The sequence below is a fragment of the Heloderma suspectum genome, chromosome 3 (assembly GCF_057233095.1).
Source record: "Heloderma suspectum isolate Gila_16-S chromosome 3, 16-S_ref, whole genome shotgun sequence".
In the NCBI taxonomy this organism is placed as follows: Eukaryota; Metazoa; Chordata; class Lepidosauria; order Squamata; family Helodermatidae; genus Heloderma; species Heloderma suspectum.
The window spans coordinates 62822362-62842298 of record NC_139460.1 but is presented as its reverse complement, the minus strand read 5'-3'; the positions used below and the strand labels follow the sequence as shown (position 1 = coordinate 62842298).

Below are 19937 nucleotides of genomic sequence, written 5' to 3'. Positions count from 1 at the left end.
TGCTTAATAGATTTTTAAAGCTAAAACTGAAGCATCTGGACAGCAAAACCATATGATGTGGATTTTAAGGAATTATAAAACTGCAGGAATAAGAGAAGACGTCAAAGAAGAATGAACACGTGGATGCTTTTCCATGTTGTAGTTTGCAGTGCCTCTTACTATTTTCATCCTCTTCACTGAATGATGTTTCTCAATAATCGGAGCTCCAGAAAGAAAGGCGACTAATGTGGGCTGATTCAAAAGGTTTTATTCTAGTGATTGGAAGACATGGTCCTTGCAATTAAATTGTTGCTCTTCAACTGTATTTGGCCAACCTCTTTTTTAACCAGTAACAGTGATCATCACCATAATTACCACCACCATCATCCTCAAAGGTCATTCATGGTAAGACATAACAGGTGAGCAAGATGGTCACTGGGCATCATGACTACTGTTCTGTTTATATACATTCTGTGTGTCTGTTGCCATCCCAAAGATGACTTACTCCTGGTTTGACCTAAAGGGCTGTTTTCATGTGTTCATCCACTGTCAGCAATAGAACAACGCAGGCAATAGAGCATTTGGACAGGGTGGGGACCAAATACTTTCACATCACCAAAAAATCAGCAAAAGGAATAATAGAACTTAAGCCAGTAACTTTTCCTATATTTCTTATGTATGTTATAGATATATGGATTTCGTGATCCGTTCATATGAGCAGGCAATGATTTTATACCCACTTACCTGGAAGTAGCTCCCTCTGAACACAATGGGATTTACTTCTGAATAGACATGTACAAGATTGCACTGTCAATATACAATAAATATAAGCAGTTAAAATATAATGAATGAGAGCAAAGATGTAAACTGCTAAAATGCTAAAATATCTGTTGTAAAGCTTAACTTCTTCTCCGTGAGATACTCTTTTGTAAGCCAATGGTATAGATTTTTTTCCATTACATTAAATATCAATATATATGTAAAGAACTAGAAGGGGAAAGTATAATTAGGTTTTTATTTTTATTGGGTTCAAATCTGATTTTAATCAGGCTACAGAAGGTTTGCCTTTGGAATATAGTTCAGTGTGCTTTAAATTTGTGGAATTATTTTATCAGCCTCTCTAAATCTCAGCTTTTAAACTAGTTAATGCATTTTATTCCATTTCTAGTCAATTTCTTAGTGGGATTAACAATGTACATTGCTGTGTTAGGACACCATCCCCTGGAAATGTCTTCTAGCTAGCTCTACCAAAATGTGGTAAGGAAGTATACAAGATTCAAGTCTGGAGCTTTTGAAGGACATATTCCCCATAGATTGTACTTGTCACCCACAATCCAATGAGAGCGGCCAACTTTCAGGAGTAGGTTCCAGTAGGTTCCTATCGCTACTTACCTGAGAATAAGCCCATTGAACTCAGCAGGGCTTACTTCTGACTAAATATGCATAAGATTCCACTGTAAGGCTGCAACCCTAAGCGCACTTTCATTACTAGTGAGTAAGCCCCATTGAACACACAAGTAAATATAAGATGCTGTGATAAAATAAGCACTTATAGCACTTCTATGGGTGCATACTCAAACCTCTTGCAGCCCTTACTTTGAGTAAGCCTTTTTGATTTCAGTACGATTTATCTCCATTAAATGTGCTTAGAATTGAAGCATTAGGGCCTACCCTATGTTTACTCAGATGTAAGGTCACTGGGACTGATCTCCAAGTAGGCACACAAAGTACTGTGAATTGCAGCATTGTATTCCACCCGTGTTGCATATACCAACAGAGTAAAAACACACACACATTTGAATCCAATCTTAACTTTGGGCCAAGCTAGACATGCTGTTAAATGCATCTTTGCATTTACCATGCAGTTAAAAAAAAAGCAAATAGGGAGTAGGTGGGATAATTATTGGACACAGTTGGATACAACCCTTATGTGTGTGGGTTTTAGGGATGTCTTTCCAATAACCATAATTATTGGATGTGGGACTCATACCTACATCTTACCTTTGGTGAACATACTGTTGACATCAGCATGGCTGTTATTCCTAAAGCCATGCATTATGGAGTGTTGTTAGCCATATGCCAAAATAGAAATCCCTGGAAGGTTTGGAAATGTAGTGGAATTTGCATTTGTTCCATGGCATTTTGTGGAGTTGGTGATGTTTATTTTATATAGCTGGAATCTCTTGAAATAAGGCGAACTGTTAGCATTTAGTGAACTTCCTGGAATGGGTGAAACAACCCCAGGTGAGAGCTATAGCACTTCATGGGGAGGGATTGTAGGGCACCTGCTTTGCATGCAGAAGGTCTAAATTCAATCCTTAATTAAAAAGTCTAAATGCAATCTCTAATTAAAAGGGTAGGGTAGCAGGTGACAAGAGAGATTTTTACCCTGGAGAGCAACTTCCAGTCAGAGTAGGCAATAGTTATTTGGACAAATAATCTATCCTGGTATAAGGTAGCTTCCTATGTTCCTATATACTGAGCATGTGGCTGTTTAAAATCAGACTCACTCTTCCCCCTCCTTTAGCAGTGAGAAGATTCGTGCATTTTATAAAAGTCAAATTCCAAAATGGTCATCCTGGCACATGAGGATGACTCACATTCCAAATGCTTAGAACAGCCAACAGTTCATTGTCCTCCATTAGCAACTTGGTCACATTATATGAAGCCTATGGACTTCTGCTTCCATGGCTCAGAGCAATACGTTAGTGAGAACCCAGTAATGAATCTGAGGAGGAATGGCATAATCTAGCTATCACATTACTGTAGACAGTAAAAAACATAATAGCTATATTATGCCATTCCTCCTGTCACATGTGAGTGGTAAAAGCAGCTGAGAAAAATGGTCATCACTATTTCTGAACTGGAGCTTCTAGTCATTGGCATTTTGTGCATTGTTGCACCATGTGGACTGCATCACCCTGGCTGACTACTTTTTCTCATGCTGGAAGGCCAGTAGAGGGGTCCCATGTGAGCTGCAAGAATCACTCCTGAATCAGCATACAAAAGCACTCCTGTCAAGTCCGTATTATGGACATCCCCTTGGTGGGCAGCACCATGATCTTGAGCCATCATTAAAAAATTATTTAATACCATTACACTGCATCAAACAACTTCAGGCAAATCCTGATGAATATAAACATGTGATAAGAATCGGTGACACTACAATGGTAATGAAAAACATGAAGCAGTCATAAAACTTTAAGATCAAATCAACAACGCCTCTGATAAGGAGGGATAGTTGACTTTTCACTTCTGCAGTATTATAGCATTCTTGCCAATACTGTGCTAGTCTACAGCTTCTCTCCCTGACCACTGATGTAAGTGGCGCTGGTGAATAAAGAAAATGGATTTTCATTTTAAAAAACATTTCTGCCTTGAGTTTTCAGTCCAGTCTGTGCTTTTGGAGAACTCAATTGATTGTGTGATCTGTCCAGCTGATTCAAGCATGATACTTTCATCCATGTTTTTTACAGGGTTCCATCTTCATCCATATATAATATAGGCTGACCAGTTGCACATCGCCCCCCAAAGGAAATGCATCAACAAAAAATAGCATATTCTAATTTAAATCTATAGATGCACATTTAGAAATAATTACTATAATTTAAATTGAAATATAATACATCTTACCACAGTGGGGCAGAATGACAATCTGTGTGCGTTGCTCAGTATGCTGTTCAGGGTGCTGTCGATGGGCAACTTCAAGGCCCTGCTCTCATTTCTTATGGTTCTTCCTCTTTAAACTGGGTTTGGACTGGACGGCCCTTCTAAGAGAGGACTGTCCTCCTGTAAAGTAGGAACCATGGCTACCCTAGTACTATACACAGCATAGAATGCACTTTGTATGAGACTCATTAATAATCTGAACATTTGTTTGTTCCTTTCATGTTTCAATATATTTGCATTGCTTCTAAATCTTGTTGTTTGGCCATTGAAATATGAATGCTGATATCATTTGCATGGTACATTTTGTAAGTACCCCCAAATGCCTTCTATATACTTGTAAAACCCTGGTTTGGAGCATACAGATATGGGGCCCGGGACTAGTAGTGCTGAGCACAGATCCCCCTCCCCGCAATTCATTGCCACATTTGCATGTGGAGAAGGGGGGGATTTCAGTGAGTTTTTTGGGAGGTGGGGGGAAAGCTTGCAAAAAATTTGGGGAGCTTACTGTTTTGTGGTGTCAGCATCTGTGATTTTTCTCTTCTCTCTCTCTTTTTAAAACATGTTTTTTCTTTCTTTAACTTGTTTTTGATAGTGGCAGCAGAACTACTTTCAGCAGCCACCTATAATTAGCTGCCATCACACACACACACACACACACACACACACACCTGTCAATGGAGACAAAATGTCCCCCCAGAAGCCACCACAGAACAGTGCTTTGTCACTATCTAGTATTGTTTCAAGAGGCATGGAGTGGGGTAGGGGGAGCAGCAGACAGGAGAGGTAGCCACTCCACTGCCACTATTAAATTCAAGTTAAGGGGGCCGCCAGGAAACACATTAAAAAAGATCACTGCCACCACTAAACAAAAAGCCCCCCCCCACTTGTTCAAGTATTTGCTTCTCTCAAAATCACCTTCCTTTCACCCCCCTCCTTTACTCCCAGCCTCCCAAATTTCAAGTCATGAACTTTTGGCCCAGCATTACCTGGGACAAGGCTTGGTTCTTCTCATCATACAGCCTTCCCCAGTGGCCATGCTGACTAGCAATAATGGGAGTTGTAGTCCAACACATATGGAGGGCAGCAGGTTGGGGAAGTCTGTCATAGTACATATCTACAAATATACAAACCAGTACAACTTATTTAAAGTTGTTAGACTGGTTTATTTCAACTGGTCAGCTCCTTGTTAGCTCCTTGATAAGAGAAAAACATGAGTGGAATTTCCTTTAGAGCAAGGGTAGGCCACTATCAGATTTCCTAAACAATCAGAGGCTGGGGCTAGTTTTTCCCCCTTATTCCTTTTTGCCAATTTAAAATTACATGGGGTACCTTCCTCAAGAATGAGAACTGAAAACTTATATGAGAATCCATAGTGCCTTAATAAAGATTTTGGAATTTTCCTAATGGGCCAACATGGCTACATTTGTTTGAATATGAGAATGAACTTGAGAGCCATGACCATAATGTCGTTCCTTACATATATATTTCTCAGTTGACAAATGCTGCCACATCTTCCATCCTCCTCCTCATACCAATCCTTAAAAATAAATGGTTCCATGGATAGAAAGATAGTTGAAATCAGTAGGATTTAAATACAAAATCAACCACTCAAATTCAATTGATTTCAGTTACATGCAAGAACTACTACTATTGTCTGGATTTTACTCATAATTTATGATAGTATGAGTGAAGTCATCTTATTACCAAGATCCTAATTAATAATCTTAATTTCAGATACAGCAGTGGATTTAAAACCAAAATGTTAATTTCTAGTAAGGCTGCAGGCATTATGGTGATGTCCATGGAGCTCATTGTCTGTCAGGGATAACTCACCACTTGCTTGGATGTTTAGTGGTAAATGCTCAGACCATTCATAATTTGCTCTAAAAGAGCCACAGCAGTTCCAGTTACATAAGCCATACTCGGCTTAACTCTGGATTTGCAGAGTAAGTTGAAGCCATAATAAAGAAAACAGTTTCTAAGTACTCATTATATTAACATTCAGTTATGTTTGACCAGGAATGTCCTTTTATGGTTGAGTATGTGATTCTAAAAAGCTCTCATGTGACACAGCTAGCATTGGAGATTTCAGATATAGAATCCAAGTGACAGGATTACTATATGCTAAGGGCACAGAACTCTAGGTACGACTCCAGACTGAGCTCTAAGTAAATTAATAGAATATATATGCAAGAACCAGACAATATACTTCCTGGACTTCCTTGGATAATGGAGGTAGAAATAAGAACATACTGATCAAACTCCAAGGGCTTTTCCAGACTTACATTGATATCCAGTTGTTAGTTATTTGGTATGGGAGATCCAGAGGTCTTCCCTAGAGCTGGCCCAACCACTGAGGCAAACTAGAAAACCAAAATTCCAGAGCATCTGTTTGGCTATGGGAAGTGTCTTCAGAAAAGGGCACCTGACAGCCCTTTTGGAGAAGTCACACACAGGCTGCTTAGTACCCCATTGATTAGATCAGCCTTCCCCAAGCTTGTACTCTCCAGATGTGTTGGACTGCTGGCCGGAGGTGAGTTGTACTCCAACACAACAGGAGGGCATCAAAAGTTGGGGAAGGCTGGGTTAGATGATACCACTTGCATGCCAGGGGGCATGACTGAGATGCTTCTGATCTCCATTCGTTGCCCAGAGCATAAAGGGGAAGGAAGTGAAGAAAACATTAAAAATGAATATGAGAATATCATATATTGACTTTTAATGTGCTATTCTTATGCTATGTGTGAGAAGGGTGGGGGTGGGAATAGATTTTAAATTGCCTGTGGCAGGGGTGGGCAGACTTCATGCTTGCAGGATCTACTTGTTTTTTTACTAGAACCCTGAGATCCACCAAGCCCGATGCAAAAGACATACATGCCAAATTAAAGAATTCTGAGCCCAGGAGTTATTCTGAGTAGCAGAACTAAACTGAGCTCACAGTCCTTCCACACAAAAATCCACTCCTGCTTATCATCACTTTTCAGCTTTTTCATTTCAGCTGTATAATTTCTCTCTCTCTCTCTCTCTCTCTGTGATTTTGTTGTTGCTGTTGTTAAACAATGGAGAAGTAAGAAACGCTTGCCAGTGTAGTTCAAATCACCAGGAGATCTACCAGTAGATCACGATAAACCTTCTTCCCCACCCCTGCTCTAAGGCAGTAAGAAACCATGTGCTAGCCCTGGTCTTCCCTAAAGGGAGCACTTATGTTGCAGGGGATTACCTGTACTCCAAGGCTGGATTATCTTTTACCTATGAAGGGCTATTGGCCCTTGGGAAAAGTCCATTTGGGTATGCAGTCAATGGTGAGTGGCACCAGAGGTGAAGGTAGGCAGACCCAGAGCCAAAAGGAGAGCAAGACTGCACAACTCTTTCCCTGTGCCATCTCATCACTCCTCTACCTCTTGTACATGTACACACGTGCACACACAAACACACAGTGGAAGAGGAACTGATTCCCACAGGGGTGATCTGGAAAGCAAGAGTGGGCCTGCAGCATCCAGAGAAGTGGATAATGCTGTGAGCTGCATGACATCAGGCCGAGGGCCACATGTCGTCCTCATGTTGTAGGTTCCCCACCCCAGTTGTACTCAAACCACAATATTTTGCTGCAAGAAAAAATACTTTTCTTCAGTCACTCCACCCACCCATTGTTGTTGTAAATGTGTGGAATGTGGTTGTCAGGGGCATATGTTCAAAAGTGCTTCTGACATAAAAGCAAAGCTATTTTACTGTCCTCCAGAATCTATCACACGCAGGCTGGATATGATAAAAGGAACATTTGGGGGGTGTAGAATGAAGGCAAAAAACTGTCTTTGGCTTTGCATGACTGTGAGGAAAGACTCTGGGTATGAAGAGTACTTTGGAGGGACCATAGTTCAATCAACAGAGCACATCTCTGCATGCACAAGGTCCCAGGTTCAATCCTCACCATCCCCAGTTAGAAGAGTGGTAGCAAGTTATGTGCCTGAGACCTTGGAGAACCGGTGACACAATCAGGGTAGATAATACTACTAGCCTAGGTGAACAAAGAACCTGACTTGGTATAAGGCAGCTTCCTATGTTCCCTAAGAGATTTCCTCAAAGCTTAGCCTGTAATCCTAAGCACCATTGCTCAGTAAGTCTAATCACAAGGACATGGGGGTTGGACTCGATGGCCTTGTAGGCCCCTTCCAACCCTACTTTCTATGATTCTATGACATGGGTTTAGTAAATGTGCTTCCATCATGGATCCCCTGCACCTATATTCCCCTACTGCTGTTGCATTGGTGTCTACAGAATTTTTTCCAGGGGTGGGGATGGGGAAGCTCCAGGACAGAGCAATTGCTGATTGTAGTTTGCGCATACAGCACGCACTGCTACAACACAGCTGTGCACTTTCCTTCTGTGTGTGCTTTATTGCTTAGCATAATAGTCTATGATGTTTAGAAGCCTACACAGAGTAGTAGAAGATCCTGGGAATTGAACAGCAGTAATGTGTTATATTCAAGAACTCCAACATAACTTTATTTGGAATGACGGATAAAAGAAAACACTTAGGAACAAGAGGAAAAAACCCAAATGCACAAACACAGTACAGCTGTCTTATCATATTAGATTATGGCATCACTGCCCTTATCATTACATTTGACAACTTCACATGACTTGCCTGGAATTATTTCCTTCATCTTGGGAACATTGGCGAATGCTCTCTAGAACAGCCTTCCCAACCTGGTGCCCTCCAGGTGCTTTGGACTACAACTCTCAACATTCCTTACTACTGGCCATGCAGCTGGGGCTGATGGGAGTTCAAGACTGAAACATCTGGAGGGCACCAGGTTGGGGAAGGTAGCTCTAGAGAGTAGCAGTCAAGTCTAGGGGGAGAGTCTTTAGTAGTGGGAGGAGAAATGGGTATGCTTAATCAGGGTTGAGGGTTCTACAGGAGCCTTGACTTATCACTTAACTTTTCACATTGTTATTAACCACTCTTTGCACCAGTTAATATACAACTTTTGCATGGCTTGATTTTTGAACTGCAGCACTATTCTTTTGGACTTACATATTCTTCCTGTAACTGCACATTTTGTGTATGGTTACACATTTTTAAAAAGCCCTGATAGCATCAGAGAACAGATCCACCATTTCTGGGAGATCTGGTGACTGAACAGTGACAAGGTCCGGGCACCATGTCTACCAAGATAGGTAGACCTGGCCTCTGAGAATTTTGTATACCAGGTCTACCTTTCTGTTGTTTCTCAACAGGTAGACTTGGTGTCTGAACAATGTCATTCCACCCTCAGCTGAAACCTTCAATTCTTTCCCTGACTCCTTTTACCCTTGTAATGGCCATTGGCCTAAGGGCCACTATAGGCATGAAGGGCATGGTTCATATGGTGGTGTATGTGACCTGCTGAGATTGTAGTCCAGTCCTAGGCTTTGTTCTGTGGGCAAGACACAATAGATTCAGATTCACACAATCACCTTCCCAATAGGTTTATTACTGCAATACATAAGAAAACACTCACTTCTGAGGAGCTGCATGGCACACTGTCTCAGCTCCAAGGCCTGCACTAAGAGAGAGTTGGGGAGAGGTTTCACTTGGGCCTTCTGCAAGAGTGAAAATGCCAGATTATCATAAAGCTATATACACACAAACGACCCCCTCAGGCCCTTAAAAAATTACCCTGATGCAACAAGCAACTTCACAGCCCCATCTGCATTTCCTTAAAACACCAACACACCAGGAGACTGGAGAGCAACACTGGACTACACCGCACAGTTATCTTATACCACTCTTCCCCACTACCCCAAATGTGAATGACAACATTGGGCTACTTTAAAGGATTGGTGTAATCCACACTTTCTCAGCTACAGCCCTGCCTCCTGTAATATGGGTATAATAATGATAAATGTTATCTGCATGCATTGCCATGGTAATTATTATAATGTTTATAAACTTTGGGGGGGATTATTAACAAGGCCTGAGTGTCAGGATTCCTTTTGCCCCTGCTGAACTTCAAATGCCAAATCACACACAGACAAAAGATTTCAATCTACGGTTTTTAATCCATTACTTCAATGGGTCATATAGATGCAAATTCTCAGTGACTCTCAGTCTACAAAGGAAATGCCTTCAGAGGGATCAAAAGATAGCTACGAAAGTTGCCCACCATTTGAAGAAAGGCGGGCTCACTATTCTAACTTAAGGGGTGGGGTGGGGGAGATCTCCCTCTCTCTCATGAGGCCTCTAAGCACAGCTGTTCACGCCGGACCAATCAGGCAGACCATCTAAGCTCTGCCCCAGCCATCTCTCTCTTGGCTCTGCATCTGTGCCTGGCATCTAAGAATTCAGGCTCTCCAAGCCCCGCCTCTCCCTGTTCGCTATCTCTCACAGGGTATGTGTGAAGAGGGGCCCTCTCCATCCAGCTGAGCCTTTGAAACCTGAGGAGTCTGCCTAACCATGTCTGGACAAGCCTGGGAAACTTCCTCCCCCATGTCTTGCGGTTCTTCTTCAGAATCTGAACTACTCTGTCACTCCCTGCGCTCCGAGGCAACCCTGACACTGAGTTAGAAAGATCATGAACTTCTGTTTTTGCTGCTTTTGTTTTTGGGTAGATGCACTACTGCCCAAACCCGGCTACACTAAACTCCTGGATTTCTACATTGTTTTTTATGAGGATGCAATTATTTATTAACAGGGTAAAAGGCTTAACACACCCAGATGGTGGGTGTGTTAACTATTTCTATGAGTTCATTCATTGGCTAAAAACACTGAAAGGTGGGAGCAGGCTAGCTTCTCACAAAACAAATAGACAGAATAGTGGCTGCACATTTTGCCTCATATCTCAGGTTCTATAAGGGCTAGAATCTTGTTTTGTTAAAAATAAAGAAAGCCGGGGAAATGGAGATGATGGCTTGTGCGTGCATGCGTGGGACAACTGCATCCTCTTGCCCCTTCCTGCAGATGCCCATGTGCTGTTCTGATGCAAACTCTGCCTCCTGTAACAGCTAGTATGACATTCTGCACAAGGGAAGTGTGGCAGAGCTGGACAGCTCCTTCTCACTTGGCTCTGAAAACAAAGAGAAATCCTCTTGGAACAGCGATCCTGAGTAGCAGAAGGCTGTAACGCAGCCTCCCCCAATCTGGTGCCCTCCAGATGTTTTGGACTACAACTCCCAGCATTCCCGACTGTTGTTGGCTGGGACTGTAATATTCTGTAATATTACAGCTGTGTATACAGACTGATCGTGTAAGATGGCAGGATGGTGGAGGATGGCAGTACCAAAGGAAAAAAGGAAAGGCGGGGAGCCTTCTCTCCCCCCCAATTGCTCCTTCAGCAAAGGTTTTTAGAAATGCTGGAGATGGAGAGGAGTTGCTTGCTCTGATAAAAATGATGTCTTCTCAGCTAACAGAGCATACAAAGAAACTTGAAACAATTCAGGACTCAATTACTGCCCTTCAGGGGGCTGTGGATTTAATTAATGTCTCTTTTCAAAAGATGGAAGTGGAGGTTAATGAACGTAAAGATCGGGTTGAAATGGCTATAAAAGTGTCTCACAATGTTTTGTCTGCTTGAATCTCTCAACTGGAGGCCTTCACATGCAGAGCGAATCTACGTATCCTTGGTATTAAAGATGTGGCTACAGATACAGGTTTGGCTGAATTTATGGATAAACTTTTACATGAGCTATTTGCTTTACCATCTGATTTTTTACTTCATATTGAGCATGCATATCATGTTCCTGGTTCAATACATGGCACTAAAGGGACTTTTGGGACTGTTATTGTTCAATTGTCACAAGTCTCCACAAAAAATTACCTTATGCTTCTGGCAAGAGAACGAGGTGAGCTCCAGTGGGGACCAGCAAATGACAAGATTATGCTCTTGCATGATTATACTAAAGAAAACGCTGACAGAAGAAGGCAATTTATCAAGGCAAGAAGTTTAGCAAAGCAAATTAACCTGCAGTATCATATTAAATATCTGGCTACTTTTTGTATTCTTTCTGAAGGCCAGATTAAAAGATTTTTGGATCCTGATGCTGCAGAAGCATTTTTAATTGGTATTAAAACTAAATTAAGGGAACCAACTCTCTCAGACTCCGGAGTACTTAGCCATTTTTACTGTTCTTTTGAAGTGTTGTTTGGGTTTTAGCCGATAAGATTTCTGGGCAATATGCCAAAATAAATGTTTGCATTTTTTTCCTTTCTCATCCTTTTTTATGTTGTATTGCAATAAAGTGCATATTTGTGTGTGTATGTGTATATACACATATAAATATATCTTTAGATATGATATTACTTAAAATATACAGATGACTTGTTCCTGTTTTTATCCTTTTCTTAAACTTCTTCCCCTCCCCCCTTTTTTAGTATTATTAGTATTAGTACCATTATGGGATTATTATTACTACTATTCCTTGTTGGCTAAACCTTTAATGTTTATTAATATGTGCTAATTGAATAGTAATTTATGGCCAATAGAAATGGATTCTTTGCTTCTATTTCTGTGCCATAAGGCTATCTGGATATTTGGTTTGTTTTTATTGTAGTTTAATATAATTCCTTTTTTTCTTTTTTCTTTCTTTCTCTTCCTTCTTTTGCTATCCTCCCTTTTTTCCTTTTTTTAGAATACTGTATTGTTGGAAACAGAAGATTCTGATTATATTGTTGGTAGTGTTTATTTAATTTATAACAATAAAAGAAAAAATAGATTAAAAAAAGAAAAAGAAATATTGCATGTTAACAGCTGTGTTTTGTTCTGTGGTTTAGTAGGGTGTACTCTGACTTATTGTTCTGTTGTTAGTGATTCGCTCTGAGTACTCTTAACTTAAATTTAATTGTGCATGTGTGTGTGTATGTGTGTATAAAAAATTTGCCACCCTGAGAGACCTCTAGTAATGTGTGACAGGGTATATACACTGGGATAAAATGTAATTATTTCTTTTTAATGCAGCAAACGAGAAATTAGATTGAGAAAACTAGACAGCACTAAAGTATGGCCTGTGAAATCTGAACAACTTCTCCACATAGAGGATCATGATTTTGCAATGAGACCTGGCTTTGGAGGTAAGAGCAGCTGTATTTGCTTTTCTATACCATTTTATTATCTCATTTTATGAAGTAAATTTCTCAGGCTGGGGCCAATGAGGTCATTTACAAATGGAATGGCATGTTTAATGATGTCTCCTCTTCCTCTGAGAATTAAAAACTGGAAACAACATCGGACAAAACACACTTTTTGACATTTAATTTCTAGGACCAGCAAATATTCCAAAAGAATGCTCTGAATTATTCATTTTCAGCTGCATTTTATTTTATTTTTACTGTCACAGATAGAATTCTCTTTGAAGCCTGTATTAACTTACCTACTGAAAGTAGGAATTAGCAAATTATTGGAATGGAGCAGATTTGTTTGGAGGCCTTTAAGGGGACAATCGTATGCATGTTTAGACAGAAAAAGTCCTAAAACTCCTAGTGTGCCCCAGTCATATTTCTGTTTAAATATGCATAGGATTGCACTCTAAGGGAGTTATCCATTCTTGATTATTTCAAATTGGCACGAGAGAATGAATCTAAAATATTTCCTTGGATCTTAGCTATTGGTGCTGTTTGGTCAGTTGTTTTATGGTCCTCTGTTATTATTACTGAGAGCTGCTCTAGTTTTCATGGCAGACACAAATGTTGTGGCTATATCAGTGTTTCCTGTAGCAAACATGTAAACTGTAGATGATGTACTCATGTCTTTAAACAAGGGACAAAGTCCAAGAGTTATCAAAGTCGCCAGGCACATTATGGGGAATGTTCACAGTGATGCCACCACTTGTGGTGATTCTTATTTTTCTAGCAAATTCTAAAATTTCAAGCAGAGTTCCACAAGCTGACCCTTTTCTGCTGCAACCAATTGTCTTAGAATACTTTAAACCCTCCTAATAGCTTGGTATAAGAAGCTTAGGCATGAGATGGGCATCAACACTAAACAAGTTGGTTTATTAAAGGGATATTTTACACATAAGGGAATATTTACTTTGGAGTTTTTAAAAGACTGCTTACTGACACTTCTTAAGGACTCAAGAGACACTGTTGCTAATACAGGCCTCTTAATGACATTTTTTTGTGGGTTTTTTTGTTTTTCTACCTCAGACCAAATTCCCTAAACCTCCATCCCAGCCAAATTCACCCACAAGCCAGGTCTAGCTCTTGGGTACAGTATTTCTCTGACACCAAAGCTCTTTTTGTTGTACTACAGGCTGCTTGGACAGTTTATCTGGTTTTTAATGCCTGCTTGTGTAACCTTCTTCCGGTAAGATCTTAGGGTAGCCTCCTGACATAATACAGTCACCTGCTCCCTACTCCTGATTGTCACCAGCAATGCATGGTTATCACACAGAGAAGAAACAGTGTAATACTCAGGCCTCCGCTATCCCCTTTCTCCTCAGCTTTTCCCTAGTCCACCTGTCACACCCCACATGCCAACAGACATTCACTCCTTCCACCAAATAACTGTTCACACTAATTGTCAAGTCCATTTTCCAACTGTTCTTTTCTGCCCACCTAGAACCCCCAGCCAGTCACAGTTTGATGTTTCCTAGACCAATCAAAACAAAGGTAATTTCTCCCCTTAAAACATTTTTAAATGTCTAGAGCCTCACTTAATAAGCCACTGTAAGCAAGGCAACCACAAATGTTTAAGGCTCCATACGGTAGCAAAGCTGGGCCTCAGGCCTATTCAGATACATTATTGCCACACAGAGGTTACACAGAGTATTTAAACATTACAGAACACCAAGAGTTATTTATATACACAGCATTTCTTCACACACATTATACACTAGTGTTTAAACATGCTGGCATGTCATCCACACAAATGTGTGTGTGCCCTGATGTGTCAGGAAAGATGTTTGCAGGGGACTTCTGGTAAGGAGCCATGTCGTCCTGGCAGTGACTTGTGAGGCTCCGCAGGTCGCTTCTTTCAAACAGCTGTGAAAAGGTTGAGAAACCATCCCCCCCCCCCCGGAAAATAAGGGGAGGCCTGCAATACCATCCCGATGAAATCTTAGAAGAACAGCTGCCTTTGCAGAGGATGCAAAGGGGCTCAAAACTAAGGTCAGTTGCCGGAGATAAACACTTACTGAAACGCTGTTTTGAAACTCCTAATGAATTAAGAGAATATAAGGACAGGCGTGCTCCAATCTTAGATACCATTTGGAAATTTAAGCTACCAGCAAGCACCAGTCGCACAGCAAAAAGTGAAAGTATGGCAGTTGTATAAATCTAACCTGAATTAAAATCAAGGAGTTGCAGACTTTTACGAAGTGAATTTAGTTCAAGAGGTCCTTTCAAAAGAAGAAAAAAGAAAGAATACTAAGACTGTTTGCATTTTTGAATAAGTATTACAGTCTAATTAACTTTCTATTTCTTTAAATCATTGTTTGAAGGTTTTAATGTTTGAATTTATATGTCTGAAAGCTATGTTTTTGTCCAGTTGCTTTTATCTTCTGCATGACCTTGAGAAAGCGAGGAAGTCAAAATAAATAAATCTTTGGCAGAAAGCCTGGAATAGGCTAGACACAAGATCAACTTGTGGGCTGATTGAGTAAAGAAGGAGTATTGCTGACACCTTGAGTAAAGAAGGAGTATTGCTGACACCAGTTGGATGTTAAAAAATCAGCAGCTTATGAAAAATCTCTTCTTTTCATGTTCTTTTTTATTTTTATCTCTTTTTCTCCTTTTGATACTGAGAGAGATCTCTTTTGGCATTGGAGGATCAATAACTTACTGGATATCCAGATAGATTAATTTATAAAGGAAATAATGAAGAAGATAATTGAATGAGTGCTATGCATTTGGATAAACCAGCAAAGGATATCAGAACAACTCATAGCAGAGTGAATACCTGGGAGATGCCTACAGAACAGCTAAGTAGAAATACTAAATCCAGGAAAGGCTCCTTAAAAGAGGCTGATGGGAGCTACGAAATTATCGGTGAAAGCAACATCTATAAGCAAGGAAGAGGTACCTGAGCAGAAGCAAGATATACAAAAGATGGCCTTGGATGAACAAACACAGAATATTATAGATGCTATAAGCAAAAAGATGGAGGCTTTTGAACTACGCAAAGAACAAAGGATGGGCACTTTTGAACAACGTATAGAACAAAGGATGGGCACCTTTGAACAACGTATAGAAAAATGGATGGAAAGACAAGTATTGGAAGTAAAGGAGGAGATTAAAGACACGAAGGAAGAACTGAGACAAGAATTTAAGAAATTAGATGATGCATTAAATCAAAGAACAGAAGAATTTAAAATAATGACAAAAAGAGTGGAAGTACTGAAAAATAATGCAGAAACTTTAACTACGGAGTTAGAACGTGAGCAGGATTCCTTAGCTTGGTTTGAGCTTAAAGACAAGGAATGCTCATTACGTTTTAGAGGAGTCGCAGAAAGTTATGGCAGTACAGAACCTGACCTCAGAATGGAATTGGTAAAGACTGTAGCAGCCTTTTTGAGTAAAGAAGAGAAAATCGTGGAAATGGAAATAGATCGAGCTTATAGACTGAATTCGAGATATGCAAAAACAAAAGGTCTATCCAGAGATATTATTGTCCATTTTGTAAAGAAAACTACAAGCGATTCAATTCTCCAGCAGCACTATAAAACTAAATTGAAGATGGTGGAATATTAGTTAAAATCAAGGGAAAACTTATTGGAAGAAGGTCGTGTATGTCAGTAGTTTTCATATTTGCAAATTAAAGAAAGGTTTAAAATAGATGAGAAACATGGTAGATTTGAACAAACAGAATCTGAGTTTGAAACAGCACTGTGTACAAATGATGAACATGTTATTGCTAAACTGTATAAATTACTGTTAAGGTATGAGACAGAGGATGAACAAGTAAAAGATTGAATGATAAAATGGGCACAAAATGTTGGTCATAATATATCAATGGAAGAGTGGGAAAGTATGTGGGGAAAAGATTTAAAATTTACTTTATGTACAAGTCTTAAATACAATTTTTATAAGATGATGTATAGATGGTATATGTCACCTTTTAAATGGTCTAAAATGTATAAAGGTGTTTCTGGAAAATGCTGGAAATGTGAAGATCAAGAGGGAACGTTTTATAATTTATGGTGGACTTGTAAAAAAGCTAAAACATTTTGGAAACGAATATAGTCTTTAGCTCAAAGAATATTAAAGACTACTATAGAATTAAAGTCAGAAACTTGTTTATTGGGACTAACAGATAAACATAAAAATCTGTTATTTGAGCTTCAGCTTCAATATCTGTCCTTCCAATGAGCACTCAGGGTTGATTTCCTTTAGGATGGACTGACTGGACCTCCTTGCAGTCCAGGGGACTCGTAAGAGTCTTCTCCAGCACCACAGTTCGAAAGCATCAATTCTTCGGCGCTCAGCCTTCCTTATAGTCCAGCTCTCACAGCCATACATTACTACTGGGAAAACCATAGCTTTGATTAGACGGACCTTTGTCGGCAAGGAGATGTCTCTGCTTCTTACTATGCTGTCTAGGTTTGCCATAGCTTTCCTCCCAAGGAGCAAGCGTCTTTTAATTTCATGACTACAGTCACTGTCTGCGGTGATCTTGGAACCCAAGAAAATAAAATCTGTCACTGCTTCCATTTCTTCCCCTTCTATATGCCAGGAAGTGATGGGGCCAGATGCCATGATCTTAGGTTTTTTAATGTTGAGTTTCAAATCAGCTTTTGCACTCTCCACTTTCAACCTCAGCAAGAGGCTCTTTAGATCCTCTTCGCTTTTTGCCATTAGGGTGGTATCGTCTGCGTATCTGAGGTTGTTGATAATTCTCCCGGCAATCTTAATTCCGACCTGTGATTCATCCAAGCTGGCGTTTCTCATGATGTACTCTGCATATAAGTTAAATAAGAAGGGCGACAATATACAGCCTTGTCGTACTCCTTTCCCAATTTTGAACCAATCGGTTGTTCCATGTCTGGTTCTTACTGTTGCTTCTTGACCCTCGTACAGGTTTCTCAGGAGACAGGTAAGGTGGTCTGGTACTCCCACCTCTTTAAGAATTTGCCACAGTTTGTTGTGATCCACACAATCAAAGGCTTTAGCATAGTCAATGAAGCAGAAATAGACGTTTTTCTGGAATTCTCTTGCTTTCTCCATGATTCAGCGAATGTTGGCGATTTGATCTCTAGTTCCTCTGCCTCTTCGAAACCCAGCTTGTACTTCCGGTAGTTCTCGGTTCACATACTGCTGAAGCCTAGCTTGTAGGATTTTGAGCATAACCTTGCTGGCATGTGAAATGAGCGCAATTGTACGGTAGTTTGAACACTCTTTGGCATTGCCCTTCTTTGGAATTGGAATATAAAATGACCTTTTCCAGTCTTGTGGCCACTGTTGAGTGTTCCAAATTTGTTGGCATATTGAGTGCAGCACTTTAACAGCATCATCTTTTAGGATTTTAAATAGCTCAGCTGGAATACTGTCATCTCCACTAGCTTTGTTGTTAGTAATGCTTCCTAAGGCCCACTTGACTTCACTCTCGAGGATGTCCGGCTCAAGTTCAGTGACCGCACTATCATGGCTATCAGGGACATTAAGATCTTTCCTGTATAGTTCTTCTGTGTATTCTTTCCACCTCTTCTTAATCTCATCTGCTTCTGTTAGGTCCCTGCCTTCTTTGTCCTTTATCATGCCCATCTTTGCACAAAACGTTCCCTTGATATCTCCGATTTTCTTGAAAAGATCTCTAGTCTTTCCCATTCTATTGTTTTCCTCGATTTCTTTGCATTGTTCATTTAAGAAGGCCTTCTTGTCTCTCCTTGCTATTCTCTGGAACTCTGCATTCAGTTGGATATATCTTCCCCTTTCTCCCTTGCTTTTCGCTTCCCTTCTTTCCTCAGCTACTTGTAAAGCCTCATCAGACAGCCACTTGGCTTTCTTGCATTTCTTTTTCTTTGGGATGGATTGAGTTGCTGCCTCCTGAACCATGTTACGGACCTCCATCCATAGTTCCTCAGGCACTCTGTCTATCAGGTCTAATCCCTGAAATCTATTCCTCACCTCCACTGTATATTCATAAGGGATATGATTTAGGTCATACCTTTATGATTTAGTGGTTTTCCCTATGTTCTTCAATTTAAGCCAAAATTTTTCAATAAGAAGCTTATGATCTGAGCCACAGTCAGCTCCAGGTCTTGTTTTTACTAACTGTATAGAGCTTCTCCATCTTTGGCTGCAAAGGACATAATCAATCTGATTTCGATACTGACCATCTGGTGATGTCCATGTGTAGAGTTGCCTCTTGTGCTGTTGGAAAAGAGTGTTTGCTATGATCAGTGTGTTTTCTTGGCAAAACTCTATTAGCCTTTGTCCTGCTTCATTTTGTACACCAAGGCCATGCTTGCCTGTTATCCCAGTGATTTCTTGACTTCCTACTTTAGCATTCCAATCCCCTATGATGAAAAGGTCATCTTTTTTTGGTGTTAGTTCTAGAAGGTGTTGTAGGTCTTCACAATTATCAGTATAGGCCACTGCAGTATTGAGACCTGTGAATATACAAACAATATTATGTTTAAAAATGTCTTAATTATTGTTAAAAACTGCTACTTAAAACAATATAAAAATATATCAAATAATTTTTATTAAAAGTTCACTAATTAAAACTAATAATAGTTTTTATTAAAATTTAAAAAGTTTTAAATTTTAAACTCACCAGTTTAAAACTCCTGCCAGCAAAGGGGTGTACATGTTATAAACTGCCCCCCTTGCCGTTTATTCATTATTGTAACATCTAACCAATATCTCCTGTTTTGGTTAGGTCTGGTCTTGTTAGGCTACTATGACATGAGTTTCCACTAGGGTGGACACTTAAGGTATAATTCCAAAAGAGGAAGTCCATTGCCAAAAAAGAGGACAGAGATTTGCATAGAAATTGCATATTCTAATTTATATGTATAGATCCAAGTTTAGAAATAATCAATTTAAATAGAAATACAATTGCTCAAACTATAGTGGAGAAGACTGTGACCAGGTGACCTGTGTATCTGCTCAACTTGATGTCCAAGTGCTAACTGTGGATGGGCAACTTCAAAGCCCCTGCAGCTCTCCCTTCTTATGGTTCATAGAATCATAGAATAGTAGTGTTGGAAGGGGCCTACAAGACCATCGAGTCCAACCCCCTGCTCAATGCAGGAATCCAAGTCAGAGCATCCCCGACAGATGGCTGTCCAGCCTCGTCTTGAATGCCTCCAGTGTGGGAGAGCCCGCCACCTCCCTAGGGAATTGGTTCCATTGTCGTATTGCTCTAACAGTC

The 19937-nt window shown here is 40.1% G+C and overlaps 1 protein-coding gene across 1 annotated transcript in view; it reads left to right on the top strand.

Moving 5' to 3' along the window:
- Positions 1–267: 267 nt before the first annotated feature.
- GABRR3 (gamma-aminobutyric acid type A receptor subunit rho3) overlaps positions 268–19937 on the top strand; it is a 47482-nt gene continuing 27812 nt past the window's right edge. The window contains exons 1-2 of the mRNA XM_084841693.1: positions 268–398; positions 12582–12694. Coding sequence (XP_084697819.1) covers positions 268–398; positions 12582–12694 — 244 coding nt within the window. The remainder of the gene's footprint in view (positions 399–12581; positions 12695–19937) is intronic.